We start from the raw sequence: 23,080 nt of genomic DNA, 5'->3' as shown, positions 1-23,080 counted from the left end.
CGATTTCGCGTAATCGCTCAGAGTCGCCAAGTGGCAATCATTCGTCTGCATAATATCTCTTGTTCAAGTCTCAGTTCATGTCTACCGGCGGCACGCGGCCGAGGCTCAGCTTTTCCTAGCATAATCCAACCGTACTTTAGTGGCAGCCGACCCCGGTGGGGTATAGACGCCAGACATGGAGGTCCTCAGCGAAGAGGTAGCAAGTGCGTGATGGTCCAAGTCATCGAAGAACTACGAGGTTTTTTTCGCGACATGAAATGATTGCAACGTCCTTGAGTTCCGACAAGGCAAATCATATGAGAGTGTAAAATGGATTATAGAAACGTAAAAAATAATGCCATGCTAGTGATTGCGACCCGGCCAGGCTGGCTCGACCTTGCAATACGTCCACTGCGGCACGGCAGGAATCTGCTGACTTATTCCACTGCCTCCATCATAACCAAAGATCCTTATCATGATGTAACAGCTCGGAAAGTCGACAATCCCTTGTGTCCTTCGTAAGCTCAACCGCGAAGAAATACCAAGTGCTAGGACAGCCGTGACCAGGTTCTAGAAAGATGGTAGGCTGAAACCTATACCTGGTTCATACAGCTGCAGTGTTGCCACTTAGGCGAACAGCCCGACGAGGCTCCGGAATGTCTTGGGCGTCAAGGGATTCTTCGAATAATCCACTTTGCGTTCAGTACATTTTGAGGGATGTGAACAATTATGTTCCTTGGTCGTACAAGACATTGCTACACTCCTTGTAGATTGCTGTTCACATGCTCTACCGCGGCATCAAGACACGTCGCAAGGTTTTTTACCGAGTGATCTTGTATAGACGTGTGCTTTCATGCAAGCCTCCAACTACGTTAGACGTTGATTACAGGGAGGGTGATCGGCTGCCAAGATCGGGGCATCCAGACGCATATGCGCTTTGGAGCGCTCGCAATGGGGGAGGTTCAAGGAACAAGAATCGAAGGATGTGTCTCTAAACCCATAACTAGCAGTACATACTGAGCTCTTGATTGACTATAGTATCAATGCCTTTGTTCATGCGGAGCTGAAATTTCCCAAGGATCCGAAACAATAGTGGAAAGCAGCTATATTTCCTTCCAGCCTCGCCAGCTTTCGCGGATTCAGCTGGACCACGTCAGAAGGTGGAGCCACATGCCGATATTCCGACTCGTACTGTGTACAAACTAAGATCTACATGCGGGAGACACCCACTCCATGTGGATTTATCGAGATGCCCAACACGGCCAGGCAGCAACCCCTGCCACGGCCAATGAAAATCCAATCATAGAGTGAGGGTGATCGGTGCTGCGACGAGCATCGTATTCTGCGGGTCCTGCTGCACGCATACGCCGCAGATGACAAGCCCTTGCACAGCTCGGCTACAGAATGGTCCATTTTACAATCTTGATGCTGGAAAAACATACATGAATCGCACTCTGGGGCCAAAGTCTTGGGTAATACTCAGGTGGCTTGCGTATAGTTCAACCAAACCTGAGAAAGTATCGTACAGAGGTCAGGCCCAGGCCTGGTTTTATGAGAATTTAGATATCGCCAAGGGTTGCGTACGTTGGCCGTGCACTCGGCTATTTAAGGACGGGGAAAGGAACCTTCATCTCCCTTCCTCTGTTCTCGTAAATTCTTCTATTTCTTTCACTGTACGCAGTAGCCTTAATATTGCGAGTTCCTGTTTTGATTATATGCACGCCCAGGTACTCACCTTCATCATTTTATTCGAGTGCTGCATGCTTCGCGACACGTTCATCCACGCATGGCCATGGAAACGAATTATGATCTTTGTGAAAATTGTTCTTACGGCCACAAGAGCCTCACATCGAGGATACGTCGGGAGTATCGTCAGAACGGGCGGGTCAACGATTGGAAACTGCCTGAAGATTTGAAAGACGGCTGTAGCTTCTGCAGCTTTCTGTTTAAACTGTAGGTGTCTGGTCAAACATCCCCACTCGTACACGATTGAGCCTTTGAGCTGATCTAAATATGATCATAGCACACACGAAAATCCTGATCGTTGCGATCCGGCGGCACACAAACACATTGAGCTGTGGTGCCAAGGAATACCAGTTGATGATTTCATGCGGCCACCAATCAGGGAACCTGTTTTCCTGAAGCTCTCTGGGCTGGGCAGCCACTCACCTTGGTACTTTCTTGAAGACGACGAAAAGGATCATTTGAAGGGCACTACAGGCTTTGCACGTGAGGTCAGACCAAAGCTCGACGAGACTGACTGGCATATAATGCGACAATGGGTAGATGGATGCCTTGAACGACATCAATCTCATTGCCCATGCCGAGATTCATTTGACGTGCCCGGATTCAAGGTCATTGACTGCAGGACTCGAAAGCTTGTGCCTTGGCACCCAGAGACGAAATTCGCGGCTCTGAGCTATGTTTGGGGTTCTCCTGGAACTGCGCCAGACCAAAAAGTAGAATTCACGCATATCGCGCGAGACCGGAATGTCTTGCCGAAATTCACAGAAAATGTTATCGAAGATGCACTGGTATGCGCATCCAAGCTCAATATACCATATCTCTGGGTAGACCGATATTGCATCGACCAGGAAGATACACATGACAAACGGAAACACGACGAAAAGCAGCGTCTTATTCAGAGTATGGACCAAATCTATTCCAGCGCCACGGTGACAATTATCGCCGCGGCCGGAATCGACGCATCCGCCGGGCTTCCAGGTGTTTCAAAATCTCGGCATTTCTCACCCCAGAGCAGAATAGTTCTGGGCAGCCACAAAATGATATCTGTTGTTAACCCTAACGACGATATACGCACAAGCAAGTGGGCTACGCGGGGCTGGACTCTACAAGAAGGTTTATTGGCCCGTCGAAGACTGGTATTTACTGATACACGAGTTTTGTTCCAGTGCACTCAAAGTCACTATATAGAAGGCCTTTCGGGGGAGTTCGACTCATGCCAAGAGAAAGACTACGAACTGGATTTCTATCCGCGATTAGCCACACGAGCCTTCCCAAACTCAGTTATAGGGTCCGATACGCCAAGTTCCTCTATCGCAAGCGTTTGCCATGACTTTACAAGCAGAGACCTTACGAATGACGAAGATGCTTTAAAAGCATGTTTGGGGATCTTCTCGCGATTCTGGACGAGCGAAAAGCCAGAATATCAATACTGGGGCTTGCCTTTCAAAGCAAAATCGAACGATGCCTTTGTCTTGTCGCTGCTTTGGAAGGTAGACCCTCACCGCTACCAGTACCCCGAAACATACGGTCTAATACCATTCAGGCGTGGCTGTGCTCCTTCTTGGAGCTGGCTCGGTTGGAGGGGGGAAATGGGCTTCTATCACAGATATCGGCAGGAGGACTGTGCCCAATCCCAACTATGCGTCGACATCAAGATCCCCAGACATCAAGAGCAAGCCCTCATGTCTACTATTAGTGACTATATAGAGCATATTGATGGAGGCGGGCTTTATCAAGAGTGGCTCCCGTATCTGAGACTTTCCGGCTGGATTGCAACCTTGCGCTTCGAGACACATCGAGGCGATTTCAATACTTTCGACGGCTACGTCAAATGTTATCTCCCGTTGGGTCAAAGCGATATAGGAGAAGGTCAGATATTGCCGCCAATGTGGGCCAATGTCTTGGAAAACGAGAAGGGATTCAACCCATCGAGGTTGCTGGACGTCATACTGATCACACACGACGGCGACACAAGTCGCGTCTACTGTTTGGCCATCCATCCTGTCGAAGGAAAAACAGACACGTATGAGCGATTGGGAGTGTGTGAAGTGTATTGTGATTCGCCCGAGATTAAGGAAATCCAAAACACGTCTTACTTAATCGCCAGAGGGGGCCAGTCTTGGGAGAGGAGGGACTTGGAATGTAGATTCAAGACTATCACCCTCGTTTAGGCATCCGTTGATTTCACTACGCGACTGGGTGAGTTGTTTTGTGGACCAGAAATGTCGGGACAAGAAGATTGGAATAATCATTTCAGGTTTGACACTACATGGGTTCCTCGTATCCCCATTGTCGCCATGGGCAAAAATGTACAAGAAATTATCAGAGCGAAACAGATTTTGTACCTCTCAATGGCCATGCCAGAAAGTAAGTAGCGCCCCATGACAGACTTGATTAAGTAGTGAGTCGAAATACTAACGACGAATGAAACTCTCAGTTTCCGAATTACTGGCGCCACTCATTCCCTTATGCGCCGTTGGGGCATGGATCATTTGTGCCAACCCTCGAAATGATTTCAAGATACATGATTAGCAGTGTCAAGAAAATGCAGCCAGAACATATCAAGTCGCACCTCGACTAGAGGTCTGTGAAGATTGCATTGAGCATGCGGACATCTTTCTGAAATGAACAGCTTGGTCGGGCCCTTGTTCGAGTTGGTTCAAGAATGGCGCCGGTGGCAAGCTCGCCATGTTTCCTGGATCCAGAATCACTTCTTTTGAGCTCATGAACTCGCCCCGGTTTGAGGATTACAAGATTGAATATCGGGATGGTAACACCTTTGCATTTCTTGGCAACGGGTTCTCTACGACCGAATTTGATGGAAGTGACTTATCTTGGTACCTGGGGAACGAGGAGAATCCCGGGTGCAATTTGCCGGGTCCTCTACCGACTTAGGAGAGCACATTATGTATGTATGAAACGGCTCCAAAGGACCGTAGCACATTTTTCGCTTCGTCAGTTCTCCTGGCATTCTAAAATGCTCACTCACAGGTTAGCAATCAGCTTTTACATATTATTTTGCCAATGAGCTCACAATGCATGAACCATTTTGCTCCCGTGATGGCTACGGTTCAACAAGTCCCACAGTGACACTATCAAAGCTCACTCGCCTACATTAATGCTTGAAGCCGAAAACGAATCGTCAAATACACTCAACCATCCGTCAAGAGATCTCTTTTACGGCCAAAGAGGCTCCTGGGCGCAAGTCCCTTTGTTCTACATCAATGCGCGAGTAAAGCATCGTTGGCGATTGGAGAGCGGCCCCAGACCGAGCTGCCGAGCCGAAAGTATCCAGAATGGTGGACCAAAAAACTATTGTGTCAATGTAGTATAGGTACGTACAGTCTATTGCTTACCGAATTGTGGATTCAAGTTGTCAAGGTGTGGGTTTTATTCTTTCCACCGCCGGCGAGGTCACAATAAGCCTGTACTTGCTGTAAATTCGCGGCACGGACGCCTTGCTGGTTTGTCAAGTATATGCGTCTTTGATTTACCAAAACAATGCTTCATTACCATTAAAGTGATTTCATAGTTTGATCAATGCTGCCATGCTCAACAGACAGTGTTTTCGTCATTGGCTGAATGGCAGCTCTTTCAAACTATAGGCCGTGTACCCTATTGGCTGGCATCTTTCTTTCGACCTCGGCTGTGAACCGAGGGCACTAAAAAGTAGCGGCCGATATATGCCCCCGATTTTGGATACCTTATTAGTGCAGACTTTCCATGGCCGCATCCATCAGCGGTCCACAAGAACCATCATGATGGATCTTTTTGCATTATTCTTGACTTGATTATGATACAAAATTTACCATTTCAGGTACCAAAGATGGCCATTATGTAAGTCGGGCTGATTCAAGGCCGCAAGCTTATTAATAACCATCTTGACTCAAGAACCGGGGGGCAAACTATGAGTTTCCAAGAAATAATGATTGTGTTTGGCGCCTATTTATTACTGCCGTTGTGTCGCCTTTTTTTTTTTTTTTTTAGTAATCTATAATACCATTCATACTACTACTAGTCCTACTCGAATCAACCATTTACTCGTTTAATTCTCCATCCATTTCATCATGTCTCAACAGAGTGTGTTTGTAACGGGCGCCAACGGTTATATCGGATTAGCCGTCTGTCGCGCGTTTGTCAGCGCTGGATGGAGAGTATTCGGTCTTATTCGCAGACCTGAAGCGGCTGCTGAACTCTACAGCGCTGAAGTCGTACCAATTCTAGGTACCTTTGATGACTTGTCCAGCCTCTCTGAATTGTACAAACACGTCAAGAGTGTGGATGTCATTGTGGGCGCCACCGAAGTTTTTCCCAACTATGGAGAGCACTACCTCCAAGTGAACCAGTACATTCGATCACTCGCAAAGGTCTCCAACGACCACGGCGTCCGACCTCTGGTACTGTGGACTTCGGGGTGCAAGGACTATGGCAACACTGGTGTCGACGGATCCCCAAGCCTTGTACCGCACACCGAGGACTGCCCGGCTACTCCCAGTGTAGCTTTCCTGCAGCAGCGCGCAACCTTTTCCTTGAAGATTTTTGAGAATACCGATCTTTTCGATGCAGCAGTCTTGCGCCCAACCAATGTGTATGGCCGCAGCAGCAGCCACTATGGTCGCTGGTTCGAGGTTGCGCAAGAGCTCAAGACCACTGGCGCTGAACTGAAGCTCACCATTGATCCAAAGTCGATCTTGCATGCCATGCATGTGGACGATTGCGGAGAGGCATATGTTGCCCTCGCGGAGCACTCTGACCGCAGTCAAGTTGCGGGACAATGTTTCAACATTTCAGCACACGCCTACGAGACCTCGGAAGCTGTATGGCGCGCTCTGGAAAGGGAATATGGCATTGAGGGAAAAGTCCAATTTGTACAGGAAAGCGACGTCGCTGAACCCACGCCATTCTCCCTGGCTGGGGTGTTTGGATATAGCCAATGGGTTAGCAGCGTCAAGTTGAGAAAGTTGACTGGATGGAAAGATCGGAGGATGCTATTCACGGAGAATTTGCCAGTGTATCGCAAGGCTTACGAGGTGGCAGTCGCGACAAAGGCTGACGACATTGCCCGGGCAGACCTGACAAAGGCGTTTCTGGATACTCAATAATTGCCTGGACCACTCGATAAAATCGCCCAGGTCCAACCAGTGGTAGCGGCTTGTGTTTCTTCTCAAACATCATAAAACTAGAACCATGGATGAATCACTGAGAATATCACATGATATGCATGGTATATGAAGCTGATTCGCCGCCTGGAACATGTGTATTGCCATTCGTACGCGAAGCTTATCAATTATGAGAACAGATATGGAAAGACTTGGGGGATCATGTTTCCTTCATGTAAAGCCGTATGACGATGTTCCATTTGAGAGGGATCACACATCATTGACCTAATACTCATTCTTGATAGGCGCCAGGCAGATACCAATGCAATCGGCGCCACCATTGTCGGGATCGCAATCGTCATTGGGGAGGTCATAGCACTACAAAAGTTTAGTGTGGGAATTCTCTATTGTGACATGGAGACTGGATATCTCTTACCTGCAAACCCGATCCATCTTCGCATTGGAGTCCAAGGAATCCGGAGCAAGGCTCGTAGTCATTCGGCACACAAATGCCAGGCATATCACAAGCCACTACGCAATGGGTCAGTCAAGGCTACAAGACAAAATAGAAAAAGCTCACTGCCACATCCACCACGGCGAGGATCATCAATGCACTGGTAGTCGTCGGGGCAAGGAGTAGGCGAAATGACGTGTCCGCCACATGCCTGGTAAGTCGTGGTCGGAGTCTGTCTCTCCTTGACGGTCGAGGTCGGCAGGGGATAGCACTGCCCGGCGCAGACGTCGAGGTCCGTGCAGGAAGCGTCGTTGGGGACGCAGACGTCGCCCTCGTCGCAGGGAGCGATGCGGAAGCCGCACGGGCGACCGTCGGTGATGGGCGCGGTGCAGGTGCCCGGGCATCGGCCAATGACCATTGTGCACTCGGCGCTGTCGGGCACGCACACGTTGCCGTCGGTGCACGGGGCGAGTTTGTAGCCGCAGCCCGTAGCGGAGGCGCCCGCAATCAGTGAGACAATGACGGGAAGGGATAGTCGAACCATTGTGACAGTATTGAAATTGTAGAGTAGAGCTGCTGCAAAAGTAATATTTGTTTAATCAAGGTGTTTCGGTGGTTCTTGCAAGTGTGGAACTAGAGTCACTATGATCTTGATTCTCAGATTTGTTTGTATCATCGTGGATGCACAACAGCTTTATATAGATTCGTGTTGATGCGAATGCGGAACCAAGTTCCATTCTTCTTGTGACGATTTCTACAAAATGAGTAACGATCCTCGAAACTTGGGATCTTTAGCCATGGTGAGCACTGCCAAGGTGATATCGCAAAGACACCAACGTTCCCGAGCCAATGAGTCGCATGTTACAAGCGGATTTGAATGGCACTAAAGATTCGAGTTGAAGGAACACCAGCTTGGCATAAAGTTTGCTCAAGGTCACAAGGGAGAGTTTGCTTGAACAGCCGTTCGTATAAATCGTGGCTTGCTCAGCCCTCATAAGACACGGCGTTGGCCAAGAATTTACGGAATAAGAGCACTATCCAGTCTGATGAGAGGATTTAGTGCACAAACGAGGATCCGCAGACGCCAGGCTGCCGTTGATTTAACTTTATTGGCCAGCCGCAGAGCCAAGGATTATGTCTTGTAATTGAAGGATCCCGTCAGGTAGTCACATAACCAGAAAGGATACAATTATCGATGACACTAACCGGGCCATTTGGACATGATATGCTCATACCCGAGTAGTACATGTAAACCTGGCTTGACGGCATGAATCTGGTACCAAAATAGTAGATGTAATAAAAGGTTTGGTCTTGGCTATACACCACTGCTGTTGCAAGCGAGACAAGTATTGTCTGCTTTCGCGCATTACTTGTTGGTGAGCCCCGCGAATTGACATCATATACTGCCTTTGAGTCGACTTCATGCGCCATCATCATCGATAGGCTGGCTTCATTCAAGGAATTCAAGAAAAGAGTGGGAGGTTTTGAAACTTTCTTATTCACAGCTCTCAACTTACAAGTCAATCGGTAACCCCTCCAAAGCAAACTTGGCCCGCTACTTGTGCGACATGTAATTAAATGTTGTCATTCACCTAAAGAATGGCGTCACTGACTTTGTGGCATCCTATATGATTATACTGATACAAAGCCAAGACTATTCAAAGGTATATAGAGCCATGGTAGCCATCAAGAAAACTTTATTGCAGCATCTCCATACACTGCACGCGGAGCTTACGCAGACTTGTCGTGTGAAACTGCGGTTGCCGAGACCTTTTGCTCTTGTACGGCATCATCCGACGAGGTATCGTGAGCCGGGGCCTGTCCGACAATTGCATTCGCATAGCGCTGCCTTTCCAGCTCGTGCACAAGACCCCAGTCACCAATCTCCTCCTCAAAGAATTGATCCAAGTCCAAGCCATGAGCCTCGGCATCGTCAGAGATGCGAAGATGAAGACCGGGAATGTACTTCATGATGAGCAAGAGGGCACACGATACAGTAAAGGAATAAGCCGAAATGGCAGTAATCTCGGCGAATTGTCGTCCGACCTGGATGCCTTCGCCATCAATAGCACCTGGGGCCAATGTGGCACCGTCAAGCGATGAGACTGCAATAGTTAGACGAGATATACGACTGACCCTGCAAACAGAAAACTTACTCGATGACGTTGCAAAGATACCGGTCAAAAAGGCACCGACCATTCCACCGATACCGTGCAGCTTAAAGACGTCCATTCCCTCATCAATGTGGAGCCACTCATTGACATTCTCCATGAGGGCGCAGACTACTGCCGTCAAGAAGCCAATAACGGCGGCAAGCCAGACGCTGACATAACCCGCGGCGGGCGTAATGCCCACGAGTCCAGCAATGGCTCCCTCGCAGGCACCGACGACGCTAAACCGACGTTTATGCTTGAAGTAATCGACGGCAACCTAGATACACGTGTAAGCCGGTTGACCGAAAACGGTAGCAAAAGACAGCTTACCCAGCCAATGACGCCAGTTGATGCGGCAGTATTGGTGTTAAAGGCCGCCAGCATGGACCGAATCGAGGCGTTCAATGCAGATCCGCCATTGAAACCAAACCAGCCAAACCAAATCAGGACAGTGCCGAGAAAGACCAGGGTCGTGTTGTGAGGCTTGCCGTGACTCTTGTCCTCTGGGTTCTTCTTGCGCTTGCCAAGCACCAGGGCGTAAGCAAGCGCTGACCAGCCGGAAGCAATGTGAACAGGGCCTCCACCGGCAAAGTCGAGCGAGGGAAGCTGTTTTCATGGGCACCAGTCAGCTGAAATATCCACCAGGGTACAGAGCTGAGAAGACTGTAGTGGGATCTCACGTTATACAGCCAGCCGTTGGCGTTCCATGTCCAGCAGGCAATCGGACAATAGACGACAGTCGCCCAAAAGAAGCCAAAGACCAGCGATGGGATGATGCGGCCGCGCTCAAAGGCGCCACCGACGACGATTTGGACGGTGCAAGCACAAAACAGCAATTGGTACAAGCAAAAGACTATCTCGGGGATAGTGGCGTTGCCCGGTGAAGGGGCAGACATGACATTCTTGAGACCAAAGTTGTCCAGGTTACCGATAAACGGACCGGCCGTTCGGCTGTAGGCCAGACTGTATCCCCAAAACATCCATTGGATCGACACGACGGCCGACACCATGAACGACTGAAAGAGAAGAGCCAGGGCAGACTTTCGGCGGGCGAGACCACCGTATAGCAGACCGATACCGGGGATAATCAGCCAGACAATGTAGCCGCAAAACACCAGGTAGGTGTAGTTCCACTCGTAGCCGACATATTGAGCATTGACATCGACCTCGAGAGGATTGCCGCCGTCGGGCTGGGACTCGTCGTAGCTCGGCTAATGGGACATGTCAGCTTTTTCCGATCAGACTTGAAGCTTTGCACTTACAGCCTCGCTCATATTGACCAAATGACACGATTAGTGCTCTATGGGTACAATTTCATGACAGACGGGAAAACAAAAAAGCAGAACTTCCAGTATCCATCAACATGTTGAACCTGGGTAGCCCGGACATATGAACACCTCGGCATGGTCCCGAAACCCCTGATTCCAACAGCTTGGAAATGTCTCACAGCTTATCGGTGCGTATATGAACGATTCTAGACAATTTTACTCTTATCTATCGCCAAGCTCAAGGTGTTGGGGTTCTGCTCCGCGTCTCCATGTCTGGGCAGCGATATAACCAGTGATAAAATCCTGGAACCATGTTGTCATTGGTCCACATTCCCACGTGCGCTAACGCAGAATAGAAAAACTATCCACAAGCTGGAATCTGGGGGCAGTTGGTCTTATCTCTTGGCAGAGCAGAGACAAGCAAGACAAGACGGTCCTAATCCGCAGACGTGCTGAAAGATTAGTCAATCGTGGTTCTTCTGAGGAATCACACAGGTATCAGGTTGTCGTGGTGTCAGTTTTCAGCATGGAAACATGTAGGCTCGCCTGCCGTCAGCCGCGAAAAGCATGCCAAGCTATTCTCATTACCCCTAGAGTGCACTGGTAGCTTACAGGGTTCTAGCGGGGTAACAGTGCCAAGTCGTGCAACCACGCAGCATCACACACCCCTGGAGCAAGAAGCGTGCAATTCATTGGCAAGAAAAGTCATGTTTTCATGGACGAGGCGCTCAATCATGAACAAATGCGAGTCTCTCCACGCTCCGACAACACCGAGCAGTCAAACAATACAGTCGAGCTGTATCGAAAATAACACTTTTGAATTGACATGAATATTCAGACTGCCCACAAGAGATCGCCCCAGCCAGGAAACTCGTTGCCGCTAAAGACGGCCTCCCCGCCTGCTGCATCATTTGCTGCCTTTGCCTTGGTCGTCCAAGGTGCATCAATCCCGTTGGCTTTGGCCGAATAGTACAAGAGATCCCATGCCTGAGGCAGTTTCTTGACGGATGTGCCAGTCGTATTCACGACTCCACGGTTAGCCGTGGAGATTTCCGTCCACGGCCCATTGACCAAGACGGCCTCGCAGCGACGCCACCGTTCATCGTAGGGCACCGTTTGGTTCAGGTTGTACCTGGCCGTGTACTCGGCGCCCTGGCTGAGCAGGTTGTCGGCGTAGCCGTACATGTTGTGGCCCTGACTTGCCGACGTTCGGGCCCCCAATGCCAGCCATCCCAGGCCGGACGTGGCATGACTTTGATCGCGACCCGACTCGGAGCTCTGTCCCGTGCTCGCCTGAATGGTGGCTTGGATGCCGGCACACGGGTCATTCTGCCATGACCAGAGGGCAAAGTTGTACATGGACACATCCTCCAGATAGACGGCGAAATTCATCAAGGCCTTGATGGACGCGATACCATAGTTTGCCTGTCCGATAATGATGCTCTGTCGGGCAAATAGCCAATACAGTTGGATACTGAAGCCACTGCCACCCTGCCATTTGGCACCAGCCTCGACCCAGCCGCCCTCCCAGCGCATAATCTCGGCGGCATTTACAAACATGTCACCTTCAATGGCAATGAGAAGGGACCGATCAGTTCCAATTATATTGGTCAAGTTGGAACCCCATGCGTCCAGGATGCCGGCGGAAACGTTATAGTGCGCCTCGTCTTTGGTTATATACCCTGCCATATTGATTAGCCTGCACGATTCAAGATGGCTAGCATACCTATGCATAGAAAGTTCTTACACATGATGGCATTTTGGTAGGCAGCCCGGGCATCTGCACTAAAAGTGGTGTAATTGGAGATGGAGCCGCGACTAATGACGGCCTTTGGCCCCTGCATGGTGTATGTAGACTGAGAATAAGTGTCGTTGGCAAAGAGGGTATAAGTCGAGTACCACGGATCCTTTTCGGCCAAGACCCCATTGCGTATAGTCTCTAGGTCGTCGTGGGTGTGCCACAGACCTGGATGGACAAAGTCGGATGGTGTTTTCTTCTGTCCATCTGTCCAGGGCACGTATGGTACAGGTGCTGAAGAGTCTTAGCAACGAGCAACATTTGTAAATTACCTTGAGGGAAGAGAGATTTTCCTGTTCTTGGAAACAGAGGGAAAACTAGCTTACCATTGAGGCTGGGGACATCAGCTACCAGGGCACTTGTCAGGCGTATGCCTGCAAGCAAATAAAGCTACATGACAGTCAGCCAGGACCTAATAGAACGCTAAAAAGGCATAGGCAACGCACCGTCTTTAACCACATGACCGTGATCGCGTTGGAAAATGAATAAACGGCGCAATGTAGGGCTCATTTTTGCAGGAAGAATTTCGAGAGAAGTATTGAACAATATGTCTACCACCGTGGTTCTGCAAAAGCAAGTATCAAGACCGGCATAGGTAAACAGGCGACCGGAGAAGCTGCCGGCGATGAAGCCGGCGCCGGTGGATCTGCGGGGAATGCTGGTCATTTTCCATTTCCCAGGATAGAAACGTCGGAGAGGGATTGGTCAATTGAAAAACACTGCAGCAGCCATTGCCATTGCCAGGGACCTAGGACTCTGTGCCTGATCTCGTGCAGCCGCCGCTCGAGTAATTACAATCCGGGGTACGGTGCATCCTTCGGATATTGGCGATCATGTAATTACTATACTGTCTTGAACAGGCGACTTTATTGAACGTCGTCAAAGCTAGGGTCCGGTTGCCGCTCATGGTTTGCATCGTCCCCCGGCGCCTAACTGGACGCCACCATGATGGTATATTCATAATGCTACAGCGCCTCTACCGCTAGTGAGCTACGGGACCATGATTTTCATTGCCATGCGCCGCTCAGATTTCCACCATATTGGAACACACAACTTTCCCTACCAAGATCCATCGAGAGAAGAATGGCAATGGCTAATGGAATTTCAACATCCTTGCTCGCCATCTCCCTGGCGTTGAGCTCTACGTGCACCGCAGCCAGTGTGAAGCTGAGCGCTCCCCAGATGGGCTGGAATAGTTACAACTACTACTCTTGTGCCATTAATGAATCCATCATTGCCGACAACGCCAAGGCCCTGGTTGATACCGGTCTGTCCAAGCTGGGCTACCAATATGTCACGCCAGACTGCGGGTGGTTCTCTGGTCTCCGTGACTCTGACGGGGCGCTTGCTTGGAACCTGACCAGATTCCCAAGTGGTGGCCAGGGATTAGGCGACATTATTCATGGCTACGGTTTGAAATTCGGTGTCTATACCGACGCAGGGTATTGGCAATGCGGAAGCCTGAATCAATTTCAAGGCAGTCTAGGTAGGATGACGGAGACAACACCGCAAAGTGATTTTTTTCGCCACGGAGCAGACCGCTGACACTTTTTGTGAGAACAGGTTTTGAAAAACAAGATGCAACCGCTTTCGCGCGTTGGGGCGCTGATTCTTTAAAGTATAACCTCGACCTAGTCTGGACTCTTGTACTCGGCAGTTGATCCATCATAGGTACGATAATTGCTACAATACCAATACCACGGTTGGAGCCGACTTTTACTCGGAAGAATCAGGATCCTCGCAGCGTTTCCGCACCATGGGACACGCACTTGCCGAGGTCGATCGAGACCTTGTTTATCAGCTGTGTCAATGGGGCGTTGGCCATGATCTCGGTAGCTGGTAAGGAACTTGGAGATTGCTTGTTCAAGCTGGTTCGCATAAGTGTACTGATGGCAATATATCTGCAGGGCCTCTGGCATTGCCAACTCCTGGCGAATCAGTGTTGACATTTACAACAACTGGGGCAGCATCTGGAGAATCCTAAATCAAGTCATTCCGTTTGCCAAGCTGACTACCGCCGGTAGTTATCCAGACATGGATATGCTCATGTATGTTTGAGTCTCCTTGGAGTCGGTCATCAGACTCACACTGACAAACTTTATCAAATAGCGTTGGTCTCGGTGTGTTATCCAAGGAGGAAGAAAAAATGCACTTTGGTCTCTGGTCCATCTTCAAGTCCCCCCTCATTCTTGGCAATTCCATAGCAAACCCGATTTCCCCCGATTCCTTGGCCGTGATATCGAATCAAGAGGTCATTGCCATCAATCAGGATCCACTGGGCGAGTCTGCACAACTCGTACGCCGCAGTGAAAAGGGCTACGACATTTACGCGGGCAAGCTTTCGGGAGGCCGCATGGTCTTGAGCGTCGCAAACTGGCTCAACAGCAGCCAGACGGTCACATTCAACATCTCTCAAGTTCTCGGTATCCAGTCTGCCAGTGCTCGCAATGTTTGGGCTTATCAGGATGTCGGAGAGCTTCGCCAGACGTACCAGACGGAGCTTGCCGGTCATGAGATGCAGATTCTCGTGCTGTCTGATATTGAATATGCACAGACTGTATCGCTGGCCACCAGCTACCACGTCGCAAGCGAGGCCATCATATCCGGAAACGCCACCGTGGTCCAGTGCGCACTCGGCCAGTGTCTTCCTGCCCAGTCCAAGGTGGCAAGTATTGGAAACGGCTCCGCCAATGCCGCCGTCACCTTTACAAACATTTACAGTGACACCGACGGCGAAAGGGTTGTGGGAGTGGATTTTATCAATTACGATATTGCCTGGGAATCATCGTGGAAAAAGCCACAAGGCACGAGCTCGCGCAACCTGACCATGTCAGTCAACTCGGGCCCACTACAGCAATGGAGCTTTCCCATATCCGGCGGCAACTGGTTTGACAGTGGACGACTAGTGCTTGACGTTGATGGCTTCGTAAAAGGTGTAAACAATACGCTTATTGTCAAGGCGGCAGATGGCGGAATGAGCGGCATGGCACCAGACCTTGTAGGCATTGAGCTGTTTGGGTAAGAGTTTAGATATTGACACCGAGTCTCGATGCATGTATTTCAAAACGGGCTTTCAATTTCTCAAAACAAAGCTACAAAACTTGAAATCATGGTCCACATCGAAACATCCACGCACGAATTTACAGATTATTGCTATCACTCTTATGCCGGTGTGACGCTGACCCAACAGCCATTGAGAAGTGAAGTGTTGATGGCCAGTCTTAGGACTGGGGGCCGATCATCCTTGGCTTCAATAGTCTGAAAGGCCTGCAAAAGTCGAAATGTTACCATGGCCATTTGCGTCAATGCAAAATTCTGTCCAATACCTGATTTCAAGAGGTTAATCAATCATGCGCAAAAGTTTTGCACTGGGAATTACTCACAAATACGTGGTCCAGCATTAAAGGGCAGGTATTCAAAGCTGTACCACGTTAGCAATAGATTTTCACTCTTGAAGGAAACAATTTACCCAGCCTTGATCGTCTCCCAGCGCTCTGGAATAAATTCGTCTGCATCATTGCCAAACTTGTCGCGTCTGCGCTGCATGGACCATACATTATATCGCACATTGGTGCCCTTGGGCGCAAAGATTGGCGACTTGCCGTCCGGTCCGCCCCCGACGGGCAAGATGGTGTCCCGAATAGCCTCTCTGGAATTGAGCGGCACGGGCGGATTCAATCTCAAGGCTTCCTTGACTGCCCAATTCAGATATTTCATGTTTCTCAATTGTTCCCAAGTGGGATCTTCAACGCCGAGATCTCGAATCTCTCTCTGTATCTTGGAAACAACATCCGGACGCCTCGCTAATTCATAAAAAAGGTACGTGAGAACGCTCGTCGTCGTGTCGCGTCCAGCTAGGAAGATGCTGAGCAATTGACCGCGGACCACTTCCTCTGGCTCGCCCGATTTCCAAAGCTCGTCGAGAAACACGTATTCCCGCTGTTCCTGGCTGCCTTGTTCGGCCAGTGTCTGCTTCTTCTTTGCGATGAAGTCTTCCACATAGCTGTGGACGAATCGCGCGTACTTGTCCAGTTCAGAGTCGGGCATGAGCTCAGTCAACCAGCCAAGACGCGACCGGAAACCAATCTTTGCCAAGGCAGCATCAAACCAAACTCCAAAGCGAATGTCCTTTTCGGACGCATTTCCCAGGACATTCGTCGTCTGACCAAACATGAAATCAGAAATGCTGTCAATGGTCAGCATCCCAAACAGGTCCTGGATATCAAAGCGGCTTCCATCTCGCGGAATCTTGTCAATGAGCTTGGCTATGTGCTTGTCAAAGCACGCTAGATCCGAGATTTGATCTCGAACAAAAGCCGGCCGGAGCATGGCTCGCGAATGCTGCCACTCGAGTCCGTTTGTGGTGAAAATGGAGTGGCTCCCCAAGACAGGCTTGAAGCCGCGCATACGCGATTCGGGGATGACCCAGTCGGCAAACTTGGTACTGAGGATGGCCTTGATATTCTCTGGATCATCCGTGTTGAATGAAGTCGTCGTCGACGGGAACATTTCGTGCTGAAAGGTATGGCCAAGAGCCGCAAACTGTTTAACGCGTAGCTCAAGTAGAAAGTGCTCCTTGATCCCTCTGCCGGTTTCTAGGAGGAAAGGAATCCCCAGCGGATTATTCTGATACGTCGGGGCCGGAGCACATCCATTTTGAGCCATTTTGCGATAGTACACGTGGTTTGCATGGAGCCACAGCTGAGTATAAATGCCCGAGAGCACAAGAATGAGGCCAAACGCCTTGTGTTGGGTAGTCGGAGGACCTGGGCGTAGATGGAGTATATCCAGCACCAACGTCGCGGCCGCAGCAGTTATGACAACAGTGGCCAAGTGGTATCGCCTAGTGGCTCTGGTGCCGAGGGTTTCCACCCCGAATGCTTGCTTTGACATGGCGTTTCCTAGAGCTTCTAGCTGCTCTGCGTTTCCTATAAATGGTTGTTGCCCTAGAAGACGCTGCCCGACGCGCTTTGCTGATACAATACGCAGGGTGTCGCTCTCTTAAATGCTTGTTCGGGTAGTGAGTCGGCAACCTGACGACAGATCAGCACAAAGAGGACACTCTATTCCGGGCAGTTCATGCTACAAGTCGACAGCCACGTTCTTGCTCTCGTCATGGCGATTTAGCAGACTGTATCCGAGGCCGACGGCCGACGGGAACGGAGGCGGAGTTTTGCTTTCATGTCAGACCATTAGCGTGACCATTTCACTGCCGAGAGTTTGACACGAGGTAGGTAAGCAACTCAAGTGACATGTGAGGAGAAGATTGTAGTACGAAACAAGCTTCTTGGCGTAGCACAATAGGCTTTTGGACGCTCGCTACCGGACTTGCCACCCCACCCTCGGTTTCTTTAGCATGCATGCACCAGCGTCACCCTCGGTTGGGCCACTTAGACGCTGCTACAGATTCGGGACCTACTCCAATAGGCATTCCATGTTTAAGAATAGCCGCTTTTCATTCGATAGGCTATTAGTTCTTTACGTTGTGTAGCATCAGGTGGCGCTTAGCAGTAAATGGTCATTGTCTAATTCGGGTCTAATCTTTCGATGGAGATCGTGTTTTAGTGCTGGCATAAATGTTGACTATATTATTCTTTCTCTTTGCAAGCCATTCCAATTTCATTTATATGGGAGAACGGGCAAGACTTGCGGTGCTTTCATCCTAGTAAAGACGTTGTAGCATACATCCAAGCCGTAACAAGACGTCGAGTCACTGCCAAGAAAGCTTATACACACCCACGTACCCTGGAACCCTGCTGCATCAAGACTGGGCTTCCCACCCCCCGGCAAGTAGTAATCAACAATCATCAGTCAATGTGGAACCTGGGAAAGATGATATATTTCATGTCGCTCAAAACCATCGAGTTATAGTCCTGTAGCCGACATTACAGCCAAAGTATTAGAGAGTCTCCAAGTAGTTGGCCATCTTTCGATGTCCCTTGCTCCGTGCACGCTGGGCGGCTGTATGCCCATGTGCGCCTTGGATTCCTCGCTGTGCTCCGTGTTTAAGCAATAAATTGACCATGTCGGTGTCTGCGCGCTCGGCCGCCTTGATCAAGCACGTATCCTGCACCTGCTCCTCCGCTCTACCAGTCGTTGATCCCCAGCCGTAGTCTGCAATCTTTCCGTCGACCACTAGTCCTTGCTCCAGGAGCATCTCCATGACAACGAGTCTGTCCGCATTGTTGGTCGGCCACTGCGTGATGGGTAGCGCCAGCATCGACGAGTCGCCTCCGGGGTAGTCATTTGACAGAGAATACCCAAGCGGAAAACAGTCCAACAGAATGCGCGCCGACACTGCATCTACGGGAATAAACGGCCCATCCTTGGCAAAGTTGAAACTCGTACCCTCAGTCACGGATAGGAAGCGTGACATGGTGACCGCGCCGAGGACCACACCCCGTGCGCTCAGCGCGCGCAGGTATTCGGCACACGCTGGCGAGGCGCGTAGCTCGTGATCCTTTGCCCAGTAGTCTGCCAGCCAGTGCAAACCGTAGTACAAGCCTGCAGGCAGGCCAGCAGCGTCCTTGGTCTCTGACAAGGGGTAGTGAAGCCAGGCGCCCGGTTCCGCGTTCAGCAAGGCTGTCCAAAAACGCCATTCCAACTCGCGGTTATGCAGAGTGTTGGGCGAATGTTGAAAGATGGTGCTAGTGCCTTGTCGGCTCGATAGGATGGCTGTGCCAATGAGGTCAAAGGTGGTCTTGGCTCTTGTCGAAGACGCTCTGTGATGCTTGACCAAGTACTCCAAGACGTCCACGTGCCGCCGGGCATAGGCAATCATGGCTAAAATATCGACCATCCATGGTGAAAGCGACCCCAAAGTCACAGAGACTTCGAGACTGATGCGGCTTTGAAGCTGGGCAACGTCGGCCTCGTTGTAAAAAAGAAGACACAGGGCCTTGAGCTGCTCGCCGTCTTCAGAAACACCATGAATATTAGAACCAACTCAATATCTGACATGAATATCATACCAATGTCGATCCATCAGATGCTCTGCGAGTCTCACCTGCATGTGATAATTTCCCCAGATTGCGCTTCAGCATTCTAGATTTGAACGCTCCGCCGATTAGGTCCGCCTGCAGGACATGTGCAATGTTGGATCTAGACTTATCCCAAGTATGGCGAACTCCATCTTTCCGGATGTGATCAATCAGTCGATCAAAGTATTCCTCGAGAGTCATGTATCCAAGGGCGTGTTTGGCCATGGCCCAGCCAAAGCATTCTTCGTCTGCTTGCTCTAGCTCTTCCCGGATCTCAACCAAGTTTGAAAACACAGTGACATGAGCACCGTGGGAATGGCCGGGCGGAGCATATCCGTCGATATCTCTTCCAGAGCAGGCAAACATGCTGGCAGTCACAATGGGGCTATTGAATCATGTCCAGAAGGTTGGCGTAGAAAAAATGAACAAGGTGTAGTAGGCTGCACCAAAGCGATTTTCTGGGCAGTGTTGTGTTGGGCAAAGAGGAGGATTGCGGGGGGCACAGCTTAAGAATTGAGCACACTGACATTGCACGCAATCCATGCTCTGGGCCTGCCCCAATTGCCCGGTCATGGTCCCGATACACATTCAGACAAGCGTCAGTATCCAGCTGAACCCCGAAACACATACGAGGTCAAACACTCCAGGCAAATACATGTAATTATTGATAAGGGCCGCAAGATGAGTTGCTTTTTGGCTGGCATCACTTGAAATCTTAGAGGCTACCACTTGCGTTTGCCTCTGTCCAATGTGTGCATTACCCACTACCTATGTAGCCAAGCCCTGCACGTTGACACCAGGGCAATTTGTGAATGCAACTATATTGAGTTACATGGCAAGACTAAACCAGGACATACTTTTGCTCCTTTAATATATTGTCTCGATGCATGTCCATTGCCCGTCCACGCATATACTTGTCAATGTAGATGTCACCTACAAGCCTGTATTTCGTTGGAGAAGAAGTCTCTTTTCGCAGAATTACTGGCGTTTGACATCCAAATGGGACCACAATAATATCGTCAGCGAGCATAGAACCTGAACCCATGCCCATACGCTTACCATTGGTTATGCAAAAGGATCGGCCCATCATGTGCTTCCCAAAGTGATCTTGCAGAAACTGGCGGCGCTCATCGCGCTCCACCCCCGTATCAGCAGTGACAAACGACTGGAGCTCGGAATCAATAGCAAGATAGGGAAGTCGGTCTTTGATCAAGGACGAGAAAACGTGATAGCAAGACTCCATCCATTCATCGCCCCGTCCTTCCAAAGTCTTTTGGTCCAGGTTCAACGTGCGACAGAAGGCCTCGTGCGCCTTTCTACTAGTTTTTTCTTGGTCGATGCGCCCAAAGGTTTTCACAAGGATTGCTCTCCAATGAAGAAAGGCCATCATGTAATCAGCCAATGTGCACTGAGTGCCGACCGAAACGCCATATGATTTGACTGAATCAAGGTAGACGGCAGAAATCTCTAGCTCGTTCCGTAATCGATGATTCGTAAACTTCCAATCCGCAACAGTGCTGCCCGATGCCGAGAAAACATAGGACGAGCTCAACGAAGTAGTCGCAGGATTATGAGACCAATCGGGTACCCAGGAAGGCAGATTGGCCGAGCTCGAGTGCTGGGGGAAATGGATCGACTCGCAAATGACGTCCAAAGACCTCGTGGTATAGATGAGAAAGTCGACGACATTTGTGAATACTTCTTTTACAGAATCATTATAATCCACCGGGAACTGACTCCGTACTGGCTCTGGTAGTACACCCAACAAACCATAGACTTTATCTTTTGGTTGTTCGGACAGTTTACTTCTGCACCGTCTGAGAACGTGAAGGAGGACCGCCTCGCCCTGATTTCGCAACTCTCGGCGATCCAAGAGACTCCTAGGCCCTTCATAAAAGAGAGCCTTGACATGCTTGAATGAAACAGGGAGTGTCGGATAGCGCCTACGGTCTGTAGAAATGTTTGCAAAGTGCGCATCAATGACGCTTTCGTACCGGTCAAAAATGTCTGATGCTTCATTGAGTGCGCGCCAGGCAATCTTGGAAGATCCGCAATAGACGGTGATGTTGGAGGCGTTGTAGACTTCCTGGACAACCCACAATCTCTTCCAATAGCTGCGCGAGAACAAACCGCCCACGGCAGCGAGGTCCTGCTGAAGCTCTGGTGAAACGATCCAGGATTTGATCTCCTGTCCCGAGTTGGATCTGTCGCTTAAATCTTTTAGGAATCCAATGGCCGACTGGCTATTGTCAGCTTCAGGGCCCAACCATATAGCTACGGACTTGGCCTTGGCGTAAATGCTCGTCATGAGCTTGATTTGTTTGCTCTTTTCAATCATATTTTGCTGGTCGATGCATAATGCATCAGCCCAGATGAAGACTTCGTTTTCCCTCTGCCGAAAAGCCGATAGGGCGCCAAAAAGACTGGCCGAGATGCAATGCTTCATCCCATCGACGTAGATCTGCTCCGTATCACCCACATCTCCCCAAGCATAGGATACCGCGACATATTCTGGAACATTTGCTAATGAGTAGTGTTCAATGGCGCATTTAATCGCAGACATTTTGGCGGGCAGGATGCGGACTAGTCTTATTTCGCCACGCTTGAGCTCTGAATATCGATACGATCTCTTGCCGAGCGAGTCTGTAGCCGGGGACGTGGATCGCAATGATCCAGCACTCGATTCCCGCTGCACCGCCGACCCAGGATTTCGTGACCAAGACCGGCCCCTGCTCGTGTGCCGGTCATCAGGAATCTGATCATCCGGCGATACTATGTTGATGCTCGGAATAACACGATCGCTATCAGCAGGCCTTTGCCACTTGTCGCGATAACGCGAGGTGTCAGAAGCTGGTGACACACCACGAGAGCCTCCAGCCCGTGAGGGATTTTGCAGATGGTCCAAAGGTTGAGAGCGCTCCGATTCGGGTGCTTGCCCAATGCTCACGCTCCGCTTTGACCGCCGTGTCAGCGGAGGAGATGGTTCCCGATTCCGCCGCGCCGTATTCACTGCATCGGCAGGACTGGATACAGAGGCATTGAGACGAATTGGAAGCTGCGAAGCCGATAAATCTTGTCTGCTGTCATGTCGCCGGCGGGATTGCTCAACGTCCGAGTGATAATTGGTGTTCTCCACCCGGCGTGTTAGGTAGGTGTCGTTGCCTTCCGAATACCGGTAGCCATACCGATCACGCCGCCGATGATTCCCATTGTCTTGTCCCATTGCCAAGTAATTCAGGCAATACCATGCATGAATGTTATTTGTATTAGATATCTTTTTTCACGGAATTTTATGAGAAGAAATCAACATGTTCTTCCCCGCAGAGCCGCGTTTTGGCCCCCAACACAAATCTAGATCCCACAGGGACAGCATGATAAATCGCGACCCACAGACTGTCCTATTTGGGAAGGGTATTTGTAAGGTTACTGTAATAGTGGTCAGGGTGAATGGCCCGCCCCGAAGGTGTTGCTAGATGCATCATTATTTGCTATCGCGCTGACATGGACATTATCACTAGAGTCAGCAACAAGCACCTCGAATATCATGGATCAGCATGATTTGGAGAGTGCGTTGCATCAGGTATAATTGCGACGGAGTGTGCA

The 23,080-nt window shown here is 50.1% G+C and overlaps 10 protein-coding genes across 10 annotated transcripts; 4 read left to right on the top strand and 6 right to left on the bottom strand.

Annotated features, from left to right (window-relative positions):
- Positions 1 to 2,087: 2,087 nt before the first annotated feature.
- On the top strand, positions 2,088 to 3,896 carry PFICI_12030 (uncharacterized protein; the record flags this gene model as incomplete). The annotated part of the gene is made up of 1 exon (XM_007840611.1): positions 2,088 to 3,896. One exon carries the CDS (start codon positions 2,088 to 2,090, stop codon positions 3,894 to 3,896), a length of 1,809 nt encoding a protein of 602 aa, XP_007838802.1.
- A 51-nt stretch (positions 3,897 to 3,947) lies between these two features.
- On the top strand, positions 3,948 to 4,620 carry PFICI_12029 (uncharacterized protein; the record flags this gene model as incomplete). The annotated part of the gene is made up of 2 exons (XM_007840610.1): positions 3,948 to 4,092; positions 4,358 to 4,620. The coding sequence occupies 2 exons, from the start codon at positions 3,948 to 3,950 to the stop codon at positions 4,618 to 4,620; spliced, it is 408 nt and encodes a 135-aa protein (XP_007838801.1).
- Positions 4,621 to 5,792: 1,172 nt separating this feature from the next.
- On the top strand, positions 5,793 to 6,827 carry PFICI_12028 (uncharacterized protein; the record flags this gene model as incomplete). Its single annotated transcript, XM_007840609.1, has 1 exon — positions 5,793 to 6,827. One exon carries the CDS (start codon positions 5,793 to 5,795, stop codon positions 6,825 to 6,827), a length of 1,035 nt encoding a protein of 344 aa, XP_007838800.1.
- A 282-nt stretch (positions 6,828 to 7,109) lies between these two features.
- PFICI_12027 (uncharacterized protein) lies at positions 7,110 to 7,822 on the bottom strand (the record flags this gene model as incomplete). The annotated part of the gene is made up of 3 exons (XM_007840608.1): positions 7,110 to 7,202; positions 7,261 to 7,355; positions 7,405 to 7,822. 3 exons carry the CDS (start codon positions 7,820 to 7,822, stop codon positions 7,110 to 7,112), a joined length of 606 nt encoding a protein of 201 aa, XP_007838799.1.
- A 1,187-nt stretch (positions 7,823 to 9,009) lies between these two features.
- On the bottom strand, positions 9,010 to 10,705 carry PFICI_12026 (uncharacterized protein; the record flags this gene model as incomplete). Its single annotated transcript, XM_007840607.1, has 5 exons — positions 9,010 to 9,383; positions 9,435 to 9,708; positions 9,762 to 10,037; positions 10,112 to 10,642; positions 10,694 to 10,705. 5 exons carry the CDS (start codon positions 10,703 to 10,705, stop codon positions 9,010 to 9,012), a joined length of 1,467 nt encoding a protein of 488 aa, XP_007838798.1.
- An 828-nt stretch (positions 10,706 to 11,533) lies between these two features.
- On the bottom strand, positions 11,534 to 13,007 carry PFICI_12025 (uncharacterized protein; the record flags this gene model as incomplete). The annotated part of the gene is made up of 4 exons (XM_007840606.1): positions 11,534 to 12,381; positions 12,447 to 12,731; positions 12,824 to 12,871; positions 12,944 to 13,007. 4 exons carry the CDS (start codon positions 13,005 to 13,007, stop codon positions 11,534 to 11,536), a joined length of 1,245 nt encoding a protein of 414 aa, XP_007838797.1.
- A 579-nt stretch (positions 13,008 to 13,586) lies between these two features.
- On the top strand, positions 13,587 to 15,519 carry PFICI_12024 (uncharacterized protein; the record flags this gene model as incomplete). The annotated part of the gene is made up of 5 exons (XM_007840605.1): positions 13,587 to 13,983; positions 14,061 to 14,115; positions 14,169 to 14,336; positions 14,405 to 14,545; positions 14,607 to 15,519. The coding sequence occupies 5 exons, from the start codon at positions 13,587 to 13,589 to the stop codon at positions 15,517 to 15,519; spliced, it is 1,674 nt and encodes a 557-aa protein (XP_007838796.1).
- A 140-nt stretch (positions 15,520 to 15,659) lies between these two features.
- Positions 15,660 to 17,390, bottom strand: PFICI_12023 (uncharacterized protein; the record flags this gene model as incomplete). Its single annotated transcript, XM_007840604.1, has 3 exons — positions 15,660 to 15,823; positions 15,881 to 15,918; positions 15,967 to 17,390. 3 exons carry the CDS (start codon positions 17,388 to 17,390, stop codon positions 15,660 to 15,662), a joined length of 1,626 nt encoding a protein of 541 aa, XP_007838795.1.
- A 1,006-nt stretch (positions 17,391 to 18,396) lies between these two features.
- PFICI_12022 (uncharacterized protein) lies at positions 18,397 to 19,843 on the bottom strand (the record flags this gene model as incomplete). The annotated part of the gene is made up of 2 exons (XM_007840603.1): positions 18,397 to 19,412; positions 19,504 to 19,843. The coding sequence occupies 2 exons, from the start codon at positions 19,841 to 19,843 to the stop codon at positions 18,397 to 18,399; spliced, it is 1,356 nt and encodes a 451-aa protein (XP_007838794.1).
- A 475-nt stretch (positions 19,844 to 20,318) lies between these two features.
- PFICI_12021 (uncharacterized protein) lies at positions 20,319 to 22,700 on the bottom strand (the record flags this gene model as incomplete). Its single annotated transcript, XM_007840602.1, has 1 exon — positions 20,319 to 22,700. The coding sequence occupies one exon, from the start codon at positions 22,698 to 22,700 to the stop codon at positions 20,319 to 20,321; it is 2,382 nt and encodes a 793-aa protein (XP_007838793.1).
- Positions 22,701 to 23,080: the final 380 nt, after the last annotated feature.

Source organism: Pestalotiopsis fici (assembly GCF_000516985.1).
Source record: "Pestalotiopsis fici W106-1 unplaced genomic scaffold PFICI_Scf_9, whole genome shotgun sequence".
NCBI classification, from domain to species: domain Eukaryota; kingdom Fungi; phylum Ascomycota; class Sordariomycetes; order Amphisphaeriales; family Sporocadaceae; genus Pestalotiopsis; species Pestalotiopsis fici.
This window is presented reverse-complemented; position numbering and strand designations above follow the sequence as displayed.